The sequence below is a fragment of the Diceros bicornis genome, chromosome 18, assembly GCF_020826845.1.
Source record: "Diceros bicornis minor isolate mBicDic1 chromosome 18, mDicBic1.mat.cur, whole genome shotgun sequence".
NCBI classification, from domain to species: Eukaryota; Metazoa; Chordata; class Mammalia; order Perissodactyla; family Rhinocerotidae; genus Diceros; species Diceros bicornis.
Window position 1 is genome coordinate 19079313 of NC_080757.1, and position 19962 is coordinate 19099274.

The 19962-nt window shown below is 53.6% G+C and overlaps 1 protein-coding gene across 1 annotated transcript; it reads right to left on the minus strand.

The window, feature by feature from the left end:
* Positions 1–818: 818 nt before the first annotated feature.
* Positions 819–19755, minus strand: SARM1 (sterile alpha and TIR motif containing 1). Its single transcript, XM_058560281.1, has 9 exons — positions 19070–19755; positions 13589–14207; positions 11373–11585; positions 11005–11096; positions 10659–10894; positions 8329–8431; positions 8071–8260; positions 3316–3437; positions 819–3228 (listed from the first exon to the last, which is right to left on the minus strand). Exons 1-9 carry the CDS (start codon positions 19537–19539, stop codon positions 3099–3101), a joined length of 2175 nt encoding a protein of 724 aa, XP_058416264.1. The 5' UTR covers positions 19540–19755; the 3' UTR covers positions 819–3098.
* Between the last annotated feature and the right edge of the window lie 207 nt (positions 19756–19962).

The window sequence follows — 19962 nt, forward strand, 5'->3', positions numbered from 1 at the left end:
CTGGAGATAGGCGCGACTCCCCATATGGTGCAGGGGCCCCAGCTTCCCAGAGAATGAGGGGCCCATTTTTGGGCATTAGGAAAGCCTGGACCTGAAGTTGAAAGGCAGAATCGGATTCAGTATTAAGGCACTGGCTTTGATGAGGGTGATAAGCCCCCAAGCAGACTCAAATCAGGGGTACTTGACTCTTTAAGCCAGAATTGGCCACAAGGATTGGCCCCATGCCGCCATTTCTACTCTCATTCTCTCTCATCTGTCCTACCGGCCAGTTTCCTGGCTGGAAATCATGCAGGTATAATGGAGGTGCCCCGGGGCACACCAGGGTCAGCTGTGGCCTCTGCAGCTGGGCCTGTTTCCAGATTCCCATCTCACTGTCCCCTCTGTCTTTGGGAGACCGAAGCAAGGAGGCCTCCACTGACTGTCCCAGCATGAGGCAGTGAGGTGGGTAGGGAAAAGGCCCGGGGCTGATCTCCGGGCTGGGCTCTACTCCAGGCACTGCCTCTGACTTTTGTGTCACCTTGAGCAAGCTGTTCTATGAAGGGTTAGATCAGCCATGCCCCAAATTGTCTGATCATGGTTGAACAAGTTAGGAAACACTGGATTAGATCATGTTCTGAGATTCTAGAATGAGATGCCTCTCTTCATGGGCCTGGGGGAAGGATGAATGAGTTGGAGCTGGACTTTTAACCATTGGGTGTCCCTGAGCAGTTCTTGGTCCCAGGGAGGGGTGGGGTGAGGTGGGCTGACCTAGCTGACTCAGCCCCGACCTGGGGGCAACAGCTACAGCCCATCCAAGCAGAAAAGCCTGACCCTGCAGACCCGTGTCAGAGCAGGCTTTGCAGGGGAGGCCATTTCTCAGCCCTGTTTCAGGACCAGCCCTGTGGGGCCAGGCCTAGGTGGAAGGTGAGGGCCAAGGTGCCTGGCCTGGCTGCGATCTGGGCAGTTTGTCATGGCAGGGGAGGCAGTCCCCTGAACACACTAGTCTGGCTGGGGGGAGGGTCATCACTTCAGCTGGCCTGGCGGAGGCCAGAGGCTGGACTCCAATTCCCCAGAGAGACAGGAGCAGGGGACAGCAGTGGAGGGAGTACCAAACAGATCAACAGGGCCGGGAAACCTCTGAATACTGCCCATGGGGCCCTCAGGAGGGAGTAGGACCGATTGGCAGCAAAAAGACAGAAAGCTTCCTCTACAGGTTGCTCATCACACTGTATTATTATTGTCTCTGATCTGTGAGGGCAACGTCCAGCCTGCCTCAGTCACTGTCATATCCAGGGCTGGGCACTGGTGGGCTCTCGTGTGGCGTGAAGGAAGGAGCAGTCAAAGCCAGAACCGGGACCAGGACCGGCAAAGACAGTCTCTCGGGCAGGGAGGGGAGTGGAAGGAAGGAGTCCCAAGCCTGGAGTGAGACCTTTGACTTTCTGATGATGTAGCTCAAGAGCTAGGAGTGACCTGGTCAGCACCTGCGGGAGGCAGCTCTGGGTGCTGAGCCAGCCTTGAGGTGTGACCCCAGTGCCCTCAGGAGGGAAGGGGCAGGGCACGTTCCAGCTGACCCCATTAGCTGAAGCCTGCGTTAATAAACCCAGGAGGGAGGGTACTTTGTTGCTGTCCTACCCTAGTGGAGGAAGGGGCAGAGGGACATTCCTGCTCATTTATTTCTGTATAGCCCCTGGGTCAGCCTTTTCATTGCAAAAACCTGTTTCCCATTACTAGATTCTTTGGGGCAAGGGAGAAGCTAGCTGTCTGTGTAGCAACAGCCGTGCCCGGGGTGCAGCCTCCAGGATGATTCTCAGGAAAGCAGTCCTGGCAGTGGACTGAGCACCAGGAGGTGAGGTCTGGAGCCTGGGGCTGCCACTACTGACTCGGGAAGCTGGGCACGTCATTCAATTCCTTCTCTGTAGAATGGAGATAATACCAGGTAGGGTTACTCTGCTGATCACAGAGACCATGGAGTGGAGCGTTGGGGAAATGGCTAAGATTCGTGAGGGATGTGTGTTTCAGAGTCTTGCTACTTAAAGTGTCATTCCTTGACCACCAGCATTAGCTCACCTGGGAATTTGTGAGAAATGCAGAAACTCAGGCCCCGCCCCAGGTCTCCTGAAAGGAATTTTAACAGAATTCCCAGGTGATTTGAATGCACCCCTCGCCCTTCTTCAGGATCTTGCCTCTTCCCATGGAGCTGCAGGTTCTGCCCAGGCTACTGCTGCTGCTGCCATAGGGGGCTGCCTCGCCCCGCCTGCCCCTGAGCAAGTGGGCCGGCAGCCTTGGGTGGGTGAGGGGCTGGGGAAGCTAGGTGGGCAAGTGGGGCAGGAGCCTGAGGCACAGCACCAAGGCGTGGGTAGGGGGGCTAGCTGCCCTTTGAGACTCGGCCTCCCCTGCCCAGGCCCAGGCCCAGGCCCAGGCCCAAGCACGGGGTTCCCGTGCACCAGTGAGGGCAGCGAAGCTGGCCGCAGCTGCACACCAGCCAGAGTGGGGACCAGCTCAGCCCACCTCTGACCGTGGATGTGGCAAAAGAGGCTGCACCTGAGAAAGGCTGAGAGAGGACTCGGGACCAGGCCAGGCTGGCTAAGGGCACTGAGTGGTTACAGAGCAAGGCCACAAGGTGGCAGGAAGTGGTGAGCCCAGGGGCCAGGCACAGCTGAGGTGACTAGGAGAGCCATCACTGGACTCTCATCCCCAGCTGGCTCCTGAGCCCAGGCCTTTACTTGGCTGAGAGGGCTGAGCATTGCCCTAATTCCGTCAGAGGTCCTCCCCCTACTCAGGCTGGCTGCTGTCAGGGCGGGAGAGGGGGTAGTTTGCAGCAAACCCTTGATCTCCAGTGTCTCCCGAACTGAGCAGTGACCCTCCCACACCTGAGACAGAGAACCTGGTGACAGGGCCTGGGGAGCTCTAACCTTAGCACCCCCAATGCCTGGCTTCCCTTCCTTTCCAGACACTGAGGAAGCTGGGTTTGAGGTGAACTGTGAGGGTGGGGGAGAGGGAAGAGCCATTTCCTAAGAAGGGCCCAGACTGTCTCAGTCCAGGGAGGCCAGTGTGAAGAGCTGCTCCTTCAGGGGGGACGAAGGAAATGGCAACAGCAGGGCTCAGGAACTAGGCAGTGGTTAAGTCGGGCCCATGGGTGCGGCACCCTCCAAACTGGTGTCAGAGCCTGCAGACGAGTCCCGGGAGGAGCGGCCCTGCAGGAAGCGGATGATCTTCTCGATGGTGGCCTCCTGGTACTCGTGGGACCACCTGTGGGCACAGAGGCTGGTGGGTCAGGGGGCTGGGCAGAGGGAGCTGCTAGCTGGGGGGCCTGTGTGCCCGCCCCCCCCTCCTTACTTGATGCCGTTGAAGGTGAGCACAGCCTGTATGTCCTCAGGCAGGGCCTGGGGCTCCGGCCACTCGAAGCCATCAATGACGGGCACAATGTTCTTGCCACAGCTCAAAGCAGTTGCGATCTCCTGGAGGAAGAAGAGAGAGGAGGAGGAGGAAGAGACCTGGGTCCCCATCCAGGGACCCTGGGACCAGGTAGACACTGAGAGGGCCAAGAGCCCGAGGCTGAGCCCAGGGTGGGATGCTGGTCCTGAAGTCCACCTTGACTTCTCTCTTACCCCTTGTGGTATGATAAAAAATAAATATTTGGTCTTTGTCCCAGATTCTTGGCATAGAGCTCCTAAAACCCTTGGAATCTCCAGATGATGGTGTGGTGGGGTGCCTAGATAGCTTAAGGATGGGAGCTGGTCACCAGGAGGACCAAGCTATGACTAAAGCGCTGGAACTTAGGCCCCCACGCTGACCCCCACACCTCCAAGGAGGGGAGAGGGGCTGGAGATTGAGTTCAGTCACCAATGGCCAACGACTTAATCATGCCTACATAATGAAACCTCCATAAGGATGGGATGGGTTGGTGAACACATCTAGGAGCTGGGAGGGTGGCCTGGAGAGACGGTGGAAGCTCTGTGCCACCCCTGCCCACGCCACCCCGCCCTGCCCTCGGCATCTCTTACATTTGGATGTTCCTGAGTTGTATCCTTTATAATAAACTATTAATAGTTAAGAAAAGTGCTTTCCTAAGTTTTCTGCATTATTCTAGTAAATTATTGAACCTGAGGTGGGCATCATGGGAACTGCTGAATTTGTAGCCAAGTCAGAAGTGCAGGTAGCCTGGGAGCCCAGGACTTTGGACTGGCGTCTGAACTGAGGGCCGATTTGTAGGACTGAGCCCTTAAACCTGTGGTGTCTGCCCCTCACTCTGGGTAGTTAGTAGCAGAATTGAATTGAGTTGTGGGACACCCAGTTGGTGTTGGCGAATTGGAGAACTGGTTGTTGGTGTGGCAAAAATCCCACACAATCTGGTGTCAGAAGAAACACCTCACACCCCTGCATCCAAATTGATCCATCACGAGCCCTGCCAATTGTACTCCTTACTTATTTCTCAAATCCACCCATTTTTCTCTACCTCCAACCCCACCACCACCCTGCTCCAACCCCCTTATCTTTATCCCCCACCAATCCCTCCTCATGCACCCCTGCCCCCTCCAGTTTGTTCTCTACCTTGCCCCTTCACCTGGCTACTCTTTACAAAATGTAAGTCTGATCATGTCACCCCCTACTTAAAACTCTTCAAGACTTCACATGGCTCTTAGAATAAAGTTCAAACCTAAATGTGGTCTGAAGGCCCTGTGTAGTTGGCCACAGCTCACTTCTCAAACTCTACCCCTGCACTGTCCTCCCGGCCACACAGACCTTGCCGCCCTTTAGATTTGCCATTCTCTCCCTGCACAGGGCCTTTGCATGTGCTGTTTCCTCTGTCTAGAATGCTCTTCCCTGCCCCTTCACCTAGCTAATACCTACTCATTTTTCTGATCTGAGCTCAATCAACACTTTCCCAGGGAAGTCTTCCCTCACTTCCCTGACCCTGTCAGATCCCCCTATTATAGGCTCTGCTGCACATGCCACAGTTGCAAATTTAAATTAATTCATGGGTAATTTACTTAATATCTGTCTTCCTCACCAGCCATAAGGGCAGGGACCGTGTCTGGTTTTTACTCTTCTTCTATCTCAGCATCTTTCACAAAGCCCTGCCCATAGTCAGCCCTTGCTAAAAACTTTGCGGATGGCTGGATGAATGAATGAATGAGTGAATAAATGAAGAGACAGCAGCATAGCACTTAGGGGCGGCACTCTGGAATCAGCAGATCTGGGTTCACGTCAAGTCTCTGACATAGGCTTTGTGACCTGAGGCAAAAACAACAGGCTCTCAAAGCCTCTGTTTTCTTATAAAACAGGGTTAATGACAGTCCCTGTCATGTAGGATTGTTGGGAGGAGTAGGCAAGTGGTGAGACCGGCACCTAGCATGCCGTGTCTGCTTAATCAATAATATGGGTTATTATTTCCTCCTCTGTAAAGTGGGGGTGATAAACCTCCCTCACAAGTTTGTTCTGAGGATACTACTTACTATTAATGGGTGCTCTGGTAAGTGCTTATTGAATGTTTTTTCCCTTTCAAGGGGGAACCACAGGGATTGGACTTCTTGAGTGCAGTTCACTTGTGGTTTTCCATATTGATTACCCACTAAATGTGGCTTCGGGGAAAGGAGTTTTAAAACCAGAGGCAATTAAGCACTAAAAACAACCAAGGAGGGATAATGCAGCCTTTGGGACTGGTCCAAGGCACAGGCTCCCTCCACGTTGCCTGCCTCCTCCCTCTGTGCAGTCTGCTGGGACCACGATGGATGCCAAGCACCCTTGTGGAGCAGAGCCTTCCTGAGGAAAGAACCTGCATGGCTGCAACCTTGATTGGCTCCTGGGGAACCTCTCCATTTTACGAATGAGAAGAAGGACGCCCAGCGAGGGGAACGGACTTGCTCCCAAGTCACACATACACTAAGCCCAGGAGGGGCCAGGCCTCTGGCTCAAGCCTTCACATTCCAAGTCCAGGGCAGCTTCAATCAAGCCCTCTGCCTCTCTGCTGAGAATGTGGATGAATTCTGACCCTGCAGAAATTTATTTGGGAATCTTTAGACATTTGTTTCATCCAGAACTACACAGAACCAAAGACAGCACACTGCTCAGTGCAGATTCAGAGGCTGGCCAAGAGAGGAATAATGGCTTCGAGATCACCCAGCTGGTTAAGAATGAAAAGTTGATTAGAGTCAAGTCTTCTGACCTGGTGAACCTAGTATCCACTAGGTATGGTTTTCTCTGTCATCTCAGTTTTATCAGAATCGCTCATCTGTTTAATCATTGATTCAGTAAACTCTTCAGGAGCCTACTTTGTACCATGCCTGGTTTTGGGCATCAGGGATACGGTGTGAACAACGCAAGATCTGAGCTCTCATGGAGCTCACAGACACTCCTCTCTTTCTCTCAGAAGGCCACCTGCCACCTGCTCTAGGCCATCAGCCATGATCCTCCAGCTGTCTCTTTAGCCCAGCACCCTCTCCCCTAACAAGCCCAGTACTCAGCCCCTAAAACATGGCCTCTGGGGCTTGGTCCTCTTCCCACTGTCAATCTGGACTGCACTCCAGTGTCAGCGCCTTCTCCCTAAATCCCACTGGCCCGGGATCACTGCCCTCATGGGCTCCCTTTTCCCAGCGCTCTTCTCCCTGCTTTAGGCCCTCCACAACTGGCTTCCACAGTTCTTGTCCAGCCAGGGGTGTGCTGCTAAATGTTTAACCAGCTCTCCAGGGGGGAAAAACAACTAAACAAACAAAACCCTGATTTGTACTGTTTACCAACTTCCTTAGGATAAATACTGCCACCATGGCTGATTTCAGGCTATCAACATGACATCACTGGCTGTAGAGTTGGGAGGAGATGCAGACGATCATCTCTGGTGTCAGCTGAATCCGGTCCTATCCCCCTCCCCTCACACCCCCTCAGATCTGCGCCAGGGAACGCAGTCAGGCCCTGGGAAAGAGCATGGGCTTTGGAGTCAGATAGATGGAGTTCAAAGCCAAGATCTTCTGATTTTCTACATGAATGTGGCCATGGGAAAAATTATTCTACTTCTCTGAGCCTCAGTTTCTTCATCTATAAGATGGATAAAGCAATACCAGTGATGTGCGTAGATTTTTGGCACCGTTCTCATCCCTACTTTTGTTCTTTGCTCATGCTGCTCCCCTGCCTGGGATGCCTTCTCTTCCACTTACCTAAATTCTTAAGACTCTTGGCAGGTCCTGCTTCTTCCATGAAGCCTTCCCTGATTCTCCCGGCCCTCAATGTTTTCTCCCTTCTCCATATTCCCATGGCAAGTAAGAGATTTGCCTTCCTGACTTAGCATTGACACCAATTTATACATGATGTAGTCATTCTGGGCATATCCTTGTCTCCTTAGCTGCTTTAGGACAAAAGCCCCATCTCAGATGACTACTGCGTCCCTCAGCCCCGGCCCCAATTCCTACTCACTGATGAATGACTAATAACCTGCAAATGTGACACAGATCCATCCATCTATTCTATAAGTATTGAATAAGTTTCTACTCTGTGTCAGGCACTGAGGATACAACGGTGAATTAAAAAGTGGTAGTACTCATAATCATTATATTAATAATAATAATTGCTACCATCATAGAGCAGTTACTATAGAGCCAGGCATTCTGCTAAGCACTTCATAAATTTTAGCTCTTTTAATCCTGTAACAATCTCCTAGGGAGTTAGGTACTATAATTATCTCACTTTACAGTAATAAACATGAAGCTCACGGGGTTAAGTAACTTGCCCACGGCCAGAGCCAGGATTCAAACTCACAGCTTTGTGCTCTTAGTGATTCCACCGTGCCTGTCACTATGCTCTCCTGCCCTCCTTTCCTCACAGAGACTATTTTTTAAAGCATTTTCATCCCTTTCTGACCCTCACAACAATCCTACAAGGTGAATAGGACAGGTAAGTTATCCCCATTTTGCAGATGAGAAAACTGAGGCTCAGAGAGCCTAAATGACTTGCTAAAGTCCTATTACAGTTGGAGCTGTGGCTCCTGACTTCCAGCTGGATCATGGAGGTTGCTAGAGTGTGCAGATGAGAAGGAATGGGAAGAGGACCTTGTCCCCTGGGCCACAGGCCAATGCTGGGACTACAGAGGCCAGCACCTACCTTGTGTACCCAGTCCTTGCAGTCATGGTCTTGCATGCACTTGTCCAGTGCCCCGGCCGACAGCACCAGCACGAAGTTGCGGGCTCCCATGACACTCTGGATGAGCTTGTCCTCGAACTTTCCTGCTTCCAGCTTCTCCACATCAATGAAGACATTGAAGCCGTGCAGTTGCAGGTGCACTTTCAGGAGGCTGTGAAGAAGTCCTGTGTCACTGCCCTGGCCTGGCCCCAAGGCCCCAGGCTGCCTGCCCCCACTCACCTGGCCAGCTGGGAGCCTGAGTTCCTGCGGTAGCTGATGAAGACATCTGGGGTGTCCCCGCTGGGCTTGCCGCCAGTGCAGGGCAGCGGGGAGTGTAGCATTTCTGAGGCAGGCAAGAGACAGCTTGGTAAGGGTTGCCCCTCCCCATCACTCACCACGAAGGACATCATCCTCTGCCCACCCAGCCTTCTCAGTCCAGCCCAGCCCAGGCAGGGTGGCTTGCTCCAAAAAGGAGCACTGAGGCAGAGAGATGGGGCCTACAGGAAGGAATGCTGCTAACTACTGGTGAGTCTCTTTCAGGAGAGAGGCACTGTGATTTAGGGACATAGATATGCACCTCCAGCCCTGCCCTTTCTCCTGAACTCCAGACCTGCACAGCCAGCTGCCTGCAGGTACTCCAAACCAACACATCCCAAATCCTCCCATGACCCCCTTCTTCCTAGTTTCCCATCAAAGCCAGAAACCTGGTATCAGCCTCAACTCCTACCTCTGATTCATTCACTCAACAAATATTTACGGTGTGCCAGGCATGATTCTTAGTGTTTGGGATACAGCAGCGAACAAAACAAACCCACCCTGCCCTCCTGGAGCTGACGTCCAGTGCTCAAAGCCAGGCACCGTGCTCTAGGGAGTCTTCCTACAAAACGTCTTGGGCTCTAGCCCCAGGGCCCTCCCTCTGTCCAGCCCTCAACTCCAGCCTCCTCAGTGGTCTCCCCAAATCCACACTTGCCCAGTTTAATCTGTTTACAGCTACCGGAAGGATCTTTCTAAAACCCAAGTCTGTCATTGCCCCCACTTAAAAAACGTGCATGGTTCCATACTTCCTATAGAAAGGAATTGTAAGCTATTTTTGTCATAGGACCTCCCTGTTTTTAAAGAATGGGATTTTATTGGGAGCTGCAATGTCAAAATGATAAAAGCTGATCTGCCTTGGTTGAAGCAAAAGAATGGAGCCAAAGCCCAGCCCCTCACCCCTGGCAGGAGCTTAGTACATCCTTGCTGAATGAATGGATGAATAAAAAGAGTCCATCTGCTTATAATATTCAGAGACAACATTTGTCTGTTTATGAAGCAGAAAGAGAGAGGTTCAAATCCCAGTTCTGTTATTTAATGGCTTTTATAACTTTGGAAAATGTATCTAAATTCTTTACATCTTTGTTTCATCATCTTTAAAATCAACACCCTTGATGGAAATATTCTTTCTCTTTGATTATGATGGTAGTTACACAGGGGTATGCATTTTCCAAAACTCTTCAAACTGAACACTTTTAAGTTAAATTATACCTCTTTTATTTTTAAAAACGTTTTAAAAGTTGATTTAAAAAATTAATGCTCATGGGGCCGGCCCCATGGCTCAGCGGTTAGGTGTGCGCACTCCGCGACTGGCAGCCTAGGTTCGGATCCCGGGGGCGCACCCACTCACTGCTTGTCCGGCCATGTTGAGGCCGCGTCCCACATACAGCAACTAAGAAGGATGTGCAACTATGACATACAACTATCTACTGGAACTTTGGGGAGAAAAAGGGAAAAAATGGAGGAGGATTGGCAATGGATGTTAGCTTAGGGCCGGTCTTCCTCAGCAAAAAAGAGGAGGATTGGCATGGATGTTAGCTCAGGGCTGATCTTCCTCACAAAAAAAAAAAAATTAATGCTCACTGCCTAGAATGGATATAGAGATTAATGAAACAATATCTGTTAAAAACTTAATATAGGGCCTGGCATATAGTAATTAACAATAAATATCAGCTAAATAGTAAATTAAAATAAATTAGGAACTAAAGAGGGCTGCTAGAGTCCTAGAATCCACTTTGCCCTCAGGACCTCCCTAAAGCACCTCCAGAACCCAGACTTTGTAAGCGGCTGGCTAATAGGATAAGGCCACTGTCTTCCCACCTGTATCCTATGTATGCACCCTCCATGCTCTGTCTTACCTCCACCCTAGCATATGCTGCTCCCTCTTCCTGCTGCCTTCTCCACCCCCAATACATCCTTCAAGACCTGGTCCAGCATCCTCTAAATGCCTAGCCCCGGGTGGACAGGGTAGGCAGTGCTTCCTCTGGGCTCACACTGGAGTCCTGGCCATGCCTCCTGCCATGGTCACCATCTGTTTATATACCAGCCTTACTCCCACTCTCCTACCCATCTCAGACTGGGAACTTCTTGAGGGCAAAGTGCAACATATACATCTTTGCATCCTCAGAGTCTAGTCTGGCACAGCACATGTGTTCAATCAATCGGCAGTGAGGCTCTGAGACCCCACCATGTGTCCCCCCTCGCCCCTACAGGGCTGGGGCTCCGGCAGTGGTGGGGTCCCACGTGGGCAGGCTGACCTCTGGCGGCTGAGATGATGCGGGAGCGGTGCACGCCCAGGCGGATGCCGCAGTCCTCCAGGAGCTGCTGCTCGGATACGCGGTGCAGCAGGGAGCGGTCCAGGCCGCAGCTGACCAGGCCGTACGTGTACTGGCGGAAGCGCGGGTCCAGGCTGCCCAGCCAGTCAGCCAGGTTGCTGCGGTCGCATGTGGCGTAGTTGGCGAAGGTCTTGAGCTCCGTGAGCTCCCTAAAGAATCTGCACCCCAGGGACGAGAGGACGCTGAGGCCTGACTCGGAACTGGCTAGTGGCGGAGGGGGCATTTAGTTAGACCTGGCGGGGGTGGGGGCGGGCAGGAGGCTCCGTACCTCTTGCGGGTGATGCCCGACTTCATGCCCAGGTCGGTCTGGAGTTCCTCCTCCGTGAGCCGCAGAAGCAGGTCGCCATCTACCTGTTGCTCCTGGGAGAGGGGTCAGACTTTGGACCCCAAGCACAAGATGCAAGGGGAGGCAACTGGCGACGGCGATGGGGGAGGCGGATGGGACCCATATTAGAGCCGAGTGACCCCTCAAGTGGCTGAGGACAGGCTCCCCACCCTCAAAAGGCCACCCTGCCGCCGCGGGTGTGCGGGCCAGGAGGGGGCGCAGTCGCCTGCGTGCAGGGCGCCCCTAGCGTCCGCGCGCCCTGGGGGATGCGCCGGCCCTGACTCCGGGGAGGCGGCCCCGCGCGGCCCTACCCGGAAGCTCTCGCAGTACTGGGAGAAGCCGATCTGCTGCAGCCACGTCTGGACTTCGGCCTCCTTCCAGCTGGCCACGCAGGGCAGGATGGGCCGCGGCACCTCCTCGCCCAGCAGGCGCAGCGCGCGCTTGGCCAGCGCCGACGTGGTCCCATTGGTGGAGTAGGAAACGAGGCGTTTCAGGCTCTGGATGGCGCCAATGTCGCTGAATACCTAGAGAGGGGTGGGGATGAGGGTGTCTTGGAGCCACCAGCTCGCCAGCTGCCCCCAAACGTACCCACTCCCTTCCCTCGCCTCGTCTCACCGCTGCAAGTCCCACCATCTGCCCTAGCCCTGCCTTCATCCAATGAATCACCAAGTCCTGTGGACTCCCCCTCCTGACCCTCTCTCAACTCTTGACCAGGTAGGTCCTCCTCATGTCTCCCTTCCGCAGCTTCCGTCTGTCCTGGGATAAAGTCTGAGCTCTCAGTATGACCTCCAGGCCCCCACAGTGCAGCCCTTGCCCACCTCTCCCAGCTCATCTCCCCTTTCACCAACCCACACTTGTCCGACAGCCACCCAAGAAGGCTTTCCCACCTCTGGGCCTCAGCCATAGTGTTCCTGCCTGTTTGTGGGAATCCTACTCATCCACTGGAATCCAAATTGATTATCACGTCCTCCACGCAGCCTGCTTTGATTCCTTCACTGCTTGGCCCATACCTCCAGTTAGGCCTGTACCACACTCTGAATGCCACTGTTGTTAGTTGGTAATGCAACTTCCACTGGACTATATGCTGAGGTCATGTCTTAGTCACCCCTAAAGTCCCATGCCTGGCACACTGCAGGGCACAGAGTGGGGGCTCACTATGTATTTACTGAACTGCACTCACTTGGCCTTGCTGGGAAAGGAGTGCCAGAGCTGGTGGGCATGGCTGCTTCCCAGACCCAATCCTTGGGGACGTCACTCCCTACTTTCCTTCAAGTCCCTTCTCCCAAAGCAGAATGAACTGCTCTGTAAAGCCAGTCCTCCCATGGCCCAACTCTGGGGCACAGAGAGGAGAATCAGAAGCTGCTAGAACAGTGGACCTTGGAAGTGGCCTCAGAGAGCCCCTAACACAACTGTCTCTTCTTGATCTGTGAACACACACAATGGGTGACAATCATGTGAAACACACTCCTCTGAGCAGCCCCAGATGTCAGCTCTGGTAACAGACAGGGTGGTCCATGCAGTGTGCACCGCTCCCTGTGCACCAGCTGTCACCAACCCCCTAAGCCCCTAAAGGAATGCAAAGGAAGGAGAGTGACATTATAGGGATAATCTTGATCCTGTAATATTTAAAAAAGAAAAAAATGCAAACTTTTGATAATTTAACTATTACTAGTCCCACATCCAGGATAAGAACTGCTGCTATAATCCACTCCTTCCATTTTCCAGAGGACAAAAATTAGGCATACAGAGAGGCCCAGAGAGGGGAAGCCAGGTACCCAAGGTCACCCAGCAAGTTAAAGCAAAGGGCAAAGGCTTCAGATCCGGCCCTGGACACGGGGACTCTTGGGACTCAGGTGGGAGTTATCTGGCTGACACACTGATGTCCTGCTCCAAGCCTCTGTCTGTACACTTCAACTCCTGGACTCCAGACCCAAATGACAAAATGGTCCACTGGAGCTCCCCAACTGGTCTCTCAGGCACCTCAAACCCAGTCTGTCCCAGTGAACTCACTCCCCACCCCGGCCCCACCCCGCCACCCCACAACCTGCCTCTCACCCAGTTTACCTTATTTCAGTGCCAGGTGCCACCATCCACTGGATGCCTATGTCCAAAGCAAGGAGTCATCCTCAGCTCCTCCCTCTCCTTCACCCAGTCACCCACCAAGTCCTTACTCTATCTCTTCAGCATCTCTGGAATCTGTCTGCTTCTCTCTGCCTCTGCTGTCATGCCCTAGTCCCGACCTCCACCGCCCCAACTGCCCTCCTGCCGTGGCCTCCTATCTGACCCCCTTGCCTCTGCCCTCACCCTTGCCAATCCTGTCTCCATACAGCAGCTAGGGTAATCTTTGTAAAAGACAAGCGTCCCCTGCTTAAAAGCCGTGGTTTTGCTTTCAAGGCCAGAATGACTGGTCAGTCCCTCATCCTTCTTGCTTCACCTAACTCTTATGTGAAATTCAAGTCCCAGTTGAATGTCACTCCTCTGGGAAGCTCTCTAACTCCGCCCCGCCCCACCCCACATCCGCACCCACCTTGGTCTTGCCCTGCAGGCTCTTGATGGCAGCCTCTGCACAGAGATAGAAAGCCCCGATGCACTGTGCCTCCATGCGCGATGAGTCGAGCAGCGGCACGAGGCGCTGCAGGTCGTCGGGCCCGCGGCCTTGGCTGGTGTCGCTGGCGTCCACCAGGCAGCGGGCGAAGCGGCCGGGGTCCAGCGAAGCCACGAGCGGCTCCACGAGCGCCAGCGTGCCCGAGCGCTCCACCTCGCGCTCCACCTCCTTGTTGGTTGCCAGCACCGCCACGGCGAGGCAGGCGTGCAGCCGCAGCAGCTCGTCCTCTTTGGAGAAGGCGAGCGGGAAGAGCCACTCGGCGGCGCGCTTCTCCACCATGCGCCGCTGCGCCGCCTGGCCCCCGTGCAGCGCGCAGTTGGCCAGCGCCAGCGCACAGTGGCGGAGCAGCGCCGGGTCCATGCGGCGGCACCAGTACAGCACGGCATCCAGACCGCCGGCCGCCACCAGCCGCTGGCACGTCTCCTCCGAGTGCTTGAACATGTGCTCCAGGATGCCTGCCACGCTCCGCGCCAGCTCCACCGGCTCGCGCTCCTTTGCCAGGTTCAGGATCACGCCCAGCCCGATGCGCGCCACCCGGTCCCTGCCGAGAGAAAGTAGGAAGGGGCATGGTAGAGTTGCCGTGGCCTGGGGGGCTTGGGCGCCACGGCCTGGTCACTTATCTCTCTGGGCCTCACTAGCGTCATATAGGACATGAGGGAGAGCATTATCCTCCCTGACCTCGCCCCCCCCACCCCATCTCCTGCCCTGGGAGGATCAGACTTCTCTGATTCTAAATGTGCTTCATCCTGGCTGCACCCATTCCCTCCAGTAAACCCTCCCCTGGAGAAGTAGTCTGTGTAGTGGTTAAGGACCCTAGCTCTGGAGAGGATCCCCTGGGGCCTGGTTCTTCTTTGCCATTTTCTAGCTGTGGGACCTTAGGTACCTTCCTTTATCTTCTATTTCAGTTTCCTCATCTCGCAAATAGGTTAAAAAGAATGCCTACCCCACAGGGTTATTATGAGAACTAATGTGATAATCCATGTACAGTGCTCGGCACAGCGCCTGGCTCGTGGGAAAGACTCAACAAATGTTAACTTCTTATCCTCATTTGAAGTGTCCCTTGAAACACACCACTCTTAGCCTTACCTTCAAACTTCTCTCTTGAGGACCTGCTGTGTGCCAGGCACTGCGCCAGGGGCTGAAGTTGACCAGTCACTAAGAGTGACTGGAGCTTATACACAGTGTATATGGAGACAAACAGTAAGCAAGGAAAGAATGAAGGAACAGGATAACAGTGATATGGCCACAATGCTAGCAAAAAGTGAGGTAATGGAGAGTGCCTGGGTGGAGGACTGTGTTTGAGGAGGTGACATCTGAGAGTTAAATATCCAGAGATCGCAGCCTGCAAGTATCTGGGAGAAGAACCTAACAGGCAGAGAGAACAGCAAGGACAAAAGCCCTGAGGGCTGATGACCTTGGCATGTTTGAGGAACAGACGGAAGGCCAGAGACATCTGCAAAGTCTAAAAGCAACAAGGAAAAATATAAAACCAACAAGGGATTCATATATAGAATATATAGCTAAATATTCAAATCAACAAGAAAAAGGCAGTAAATCCAATAGAAAATGGGCAAAGGACAAAAGAGGAAATCCAAAATATTAACCAGCAAATAAAGAGATGCTCTAACTCATGAGTAATCAGAGAACTGAAAATTAAAACAGCTATTGCTTTACATCTATTAGGGAAAAAGTAGAAGCTAGGTAATACGGAAGGTCGCCAAGATGCGGGGCCATGAGTGCCCTGAAGCTCTGTGGGTGGAGGGGCAGTCTGGGGCAGTCAATTTGGAGAGCAGGCTGGGACGAGTGGGTGAAATTAAGGAGACTCACACCTTATGAGCCAGAAATTGAGGCTCTTGGGTTTATATCTCAAAGAGATCGTCACACAGATACACAAGAGGACATGGACAAGGCTGATCACTGCAGTGTCACTTGTTATAGGGGAATGGGGGGCAGTCCGGTGTCCAGCCTGGGAAAGTGGAGAGGGAACAAGGGCAGGTGACCACTCTGGAGGACTAGGAACCAGTTCCAAGTGATTGAGCAGATGATAACACAGCAACATGAAGGATATTAAAAACATAATGCTGAGTGGGGAAAAGTAAGAAATAGAATATGCTAGATAACAGCACCATTTGTGTAAATTAAAAATACATGCACACAACACAAGAATAAAGATTTTACCAGAACACAGATAGAAAGATACACATTAAATATACTGAACCGTTGCCTATGGGATTAAGTCAAAAAGATGGTGGAGACATTAGTCCAGAGGAGAAGCAGGGATTGCATTCTAGGCATAGACGTACACAAAGGCTTGGAGACGTCTGAAAGCTGGTGTACTTCGGGACCTGCCCCCGCCTCAGACACACTGAAGTGAAGCCATTTCAAGTGACTCGGGTGGGGGGTTCAAGGGGAGAGTGTGGAAAGAGTCCTGAGGGCCTTTTGAGCCATCTCAAGGCATTTGTACTTTATCTTGATGGCAAATGGGGAGCTATTGAAAGGCTTCAGGAAAGGGAGTGACCTGGTCACTCTTCCTGTCTTTCTGACTTCCACAAATGATGTCTTCCACAGGTGATGTTACCCCCAAAGACATAGAGGCCCAGCCAGCCATGGAGTCATTGCCCAGTGAGCCCCACAGTGACCACAGTGCTATGACTTTGCGTCTACTGCAGGGCCCAGCTGAGCCCAGAACGTGGCATAAGGCCAGCACAGTTTTGCTGAGCTGATCACTGAGCTTCTCTGGAGTCTGAGGGACCACTGGGTCCTAATCATCCACTCGGGCAGCCAGCGACTGTTCCTTTTACCAACGAGAAAGCCAAAGCTCAGAGAGGTTATGTGACATGCCCAGGTTTACACAGCTGGTGAGAGGCATCGCTGGAATTTGAACTCACATCGGTCTCCAGAGCTCAAGATCCTTGTCTGTACTTTGTGCTTCCAGAACAATCTGACTACACAAACCCTGAGAATGTCAGAACCAGGATGTGCTTATGCAATCATCTAATCCAACACCCTCATTTCCTGAGGACCAGTGAAGGGAAGGCTTGCTCAGGAGCATCAATTCAGAGAAAAGACTTCATTCTGAGTCTCTTGACCCCCGCCTTCACCTTTCCCTATGCACTTGGCACCTTTACAGAACTTGAACTGTGTGCTTGTTGTGAGGACTATTCACTCAGCTCCCAATTCTTCTGCAACCTGAGAGGCTGTGGGTCTGGGTTCAAATCCCAGCTCCAAAGGAGGGAGAAATTGTACAAATATACACATATACAAGCATGTATATATAATATAAATATGTATGCAAATACTTGTATATGCATAGACTCTGGAATGACATGCAAGAAACTTGTTTCACTGGTTTGCCTCCAGGGAAGGGATCTGGGTGGAAAGAACTTTCAAGTGTGTATCTTTTTTGTACCTTTGCACTTTTTGAATTTATGTGCAATAGTTTTCTGGTTTTTTAAAAACCTGTCTCCTCCACTTATTCACGGTATATTCTTGGGAAAGCCATTCAACCTTCCTGAGTTAAACCATTTAACCTCATTATGGTCCCCTGATGGGGATGGGCTGTGAATTTCGAAGGCTAACAGTCACATGGGGCCCTCCCTGGCTGTCGTGGGACCAAGCTCAGAGGGCCCTCTACTCTTGGGCTTCTCCTGGCATTTGGGGGTGAGGGAAGCTATGACTTAGGCTCCTGGTCAGTGGCTGTGGCAGCACCCTGGGAAGAAGAGAGCTGCGGGAAAGGGAATAGCAAAAGGAGGGGGTACCCTGATGGAACATCCTACTTCAAGAGGAGGTTGGTTGGTGGAGGAAGGACAAGATTTCATAGACACAAATTCTCAGTGTGTCACTCCCCTTCTCTCCCTTCCAGCCTCCTCCCTGCGCAGTCTAGACAGGTGAGGAGATGCTGCATTTCTTTGGGAAGATTTTGATCGCGACCAGGTGCGCTCAGCTCTGTCCTTGGTCCTGAAGTGATGCTGGCACCACACGTTGTTTCTTGGGACCAGGGACACTGGTTAGTGCGACTCCTTTCTCAGTAATTCTGAACCAGGTGGGCATTATTATTTTCAACCTTGAAAAATAGTCTTATTTGCATTTTGCAGCCCTTTTCTTCCTAGGGTGTTGGCTGCACCCATTCCTCAGGAGTTCTGCCACATCCCACACACCAGGCCTACAGGGCACACCCGCCAGCCTGAGCCCACCACATCCAGTGAGCACCCACTCCGTTTGTGAGCCCTTCAAATTTATGACCCATACCCATCAGGACACTTGATGTTATATGGGAGATTAATGACTTGCTGTACAAGCAGAACCCTAACTTGGTCTCCCACCTTAAATGGCTTCATTCATGCATTTTTGACAGTTGCATCATTTCCACCATTCACAAGGTTATTTTTACTTTTTGAAAATGGCAAGGAAAGCACCCCTGATCTATGCCCATCACACTTGTGAGAGCTGGATGAACTGAAAGTGACCCTTCTCAAACCCTTCTAAACCTGAGGGTCCCAGGAATTCAGCACAGGACTGGAGTGTGACAGTCTGGTCTGCTCTGGTATCTGAGGGGAGAGAAAGTGAGTGCTCATGGGTCCTCATATTCCAGGGAAGATCCCAAGAGGCAAGCAAGAGTGGAAGCCAGGCCTCAGTTGGACCCTGCCTACTGTCTCTTGGCCCTATGTGGGGACAGGGTAGAGAACACATACTCTGTCTGGCCCCTGCCTAGCTCCGCACCTCAGTTTCCTCTTCCCCCACCCATTCAACTCAGCAGCACACCTTCTGTTCCCCATCAGCAGTAGCAGAATGAGATCATGTCTGGTCTGTTATGTAGACCAAAATGAAGAAGGAGGAAGCAGGAGGCAGACTGGGAGTGGTACGAAGGGGACGAGTAAAGTGAAATGAAAGTCAGCAGTCACTTCAGCCTGGAGAGAGAGGAAAGGCAAGGACCCCCCCACACACACACACACACTTTTTCTGAGCATTGTGTTCTCTTCCTCGCTCAGTGGCAGAGAGAAGGTAGCACAGAAGGGCATCCAGGCCTGTGGGGAGAGGGGCTATGGGTTTAGGGGGGGCATTGGCAATAGGATCCCATCTCCATCCTCAGAACCAGGGACAGATTCCTGTCCTACTACTCCATTCTTCCTCTCCCTGTCTCATTCCTCACCCCACTAGCCCTGGGAGTGAATCCTGGCTGCACCATTAGTTCATTGTGTGACGCTGAGCAAGTCATTAAACTTTCCCAAGCCCGTTTCCTCGTTTGTAAAATGGACACGCTGATCCCCAACAGGGGTGTAGTGCAAGGATTTGGTGACCGGAGGCAGGAAAGGCACAGTGCGAGTCACACGAGAGACCCAGGCACTCGACCGCCCTTGCTGCCCCACAGCCCCCCGCGCTCTCCCCCCAGCCCGGCACCCTCACCGGTTCTCAGCCACCAGGATCTGCTCCAGCAGGCGCGCGGCCTGAACGCGCGTCTCCAGTTCCGGCGCCTGCAGCAGCCGCAGCAGCAGGTCGAGGCCGCCGTCCAGGCGGATGGCGTCGCACAGACCCTGGGCTACCTCGCGGCCCACGGCCGGCAGCAGCCAGGCCTCCTCCACCAGCTGAAACACCTCGGCCAGGCCAGCACCCACGGCCCGCGCGCCGCCCGCCTGCTTCAGCGCCGACAGCGCCTGCTGCAGCTCGGGCAGCGCGCGCTCCAGGGCGCCCTGCACCTCGGCGCCCGCCCCGGGCGACACCTCGCGGGGCCCGCGGCCGCCCGCGGCCCACCACGGGCCCGCGCCGCAGCCTCCGTCCGGCCCCGGCACCGCTAGCCGCTCGGCGCCGGGCCGTGGGCCGGACATGGCGAAGAAGCGGCACAGCTTGTAGGCGGAGAGCAGCAGCGTCAGGACCATGGACGCCGGGCTGCGGGGGACATCCCCGGCCTGGAGGGGCGGGGCCGGGCGGAGCGACCCAGACGTTGGGAAAAGGGGGACCTGGGAAGCGGCCAGGGAGAAGATGATGCAGGAGGGAGGGATGTAGAGGAGGGTACCCGGCAAGGGCGCTGGCCAGAAGTTTGAGGGAGGGGTGAGGGCGGTATCTGGGACGACGCGGTTGGGGAAGGGGATGCAGGCCTACATGCAGGGGATGGGCGGCCGGAGGAGGCGAGGAATGGATCCAGACGCCGGAGGGTCTAGCAGACGGCAACCAGAACAAAGCGAGGCTCCAGCTCGGGCTCCTCTGGCAGAGAGATGCTCTGCAGCAGCCCCGCCCCTGAGAAGCCGCGGAGCCGGATCCGACGCCCCGCCACTCGGGGCTCCACCCCTGCCGCCTGCGCA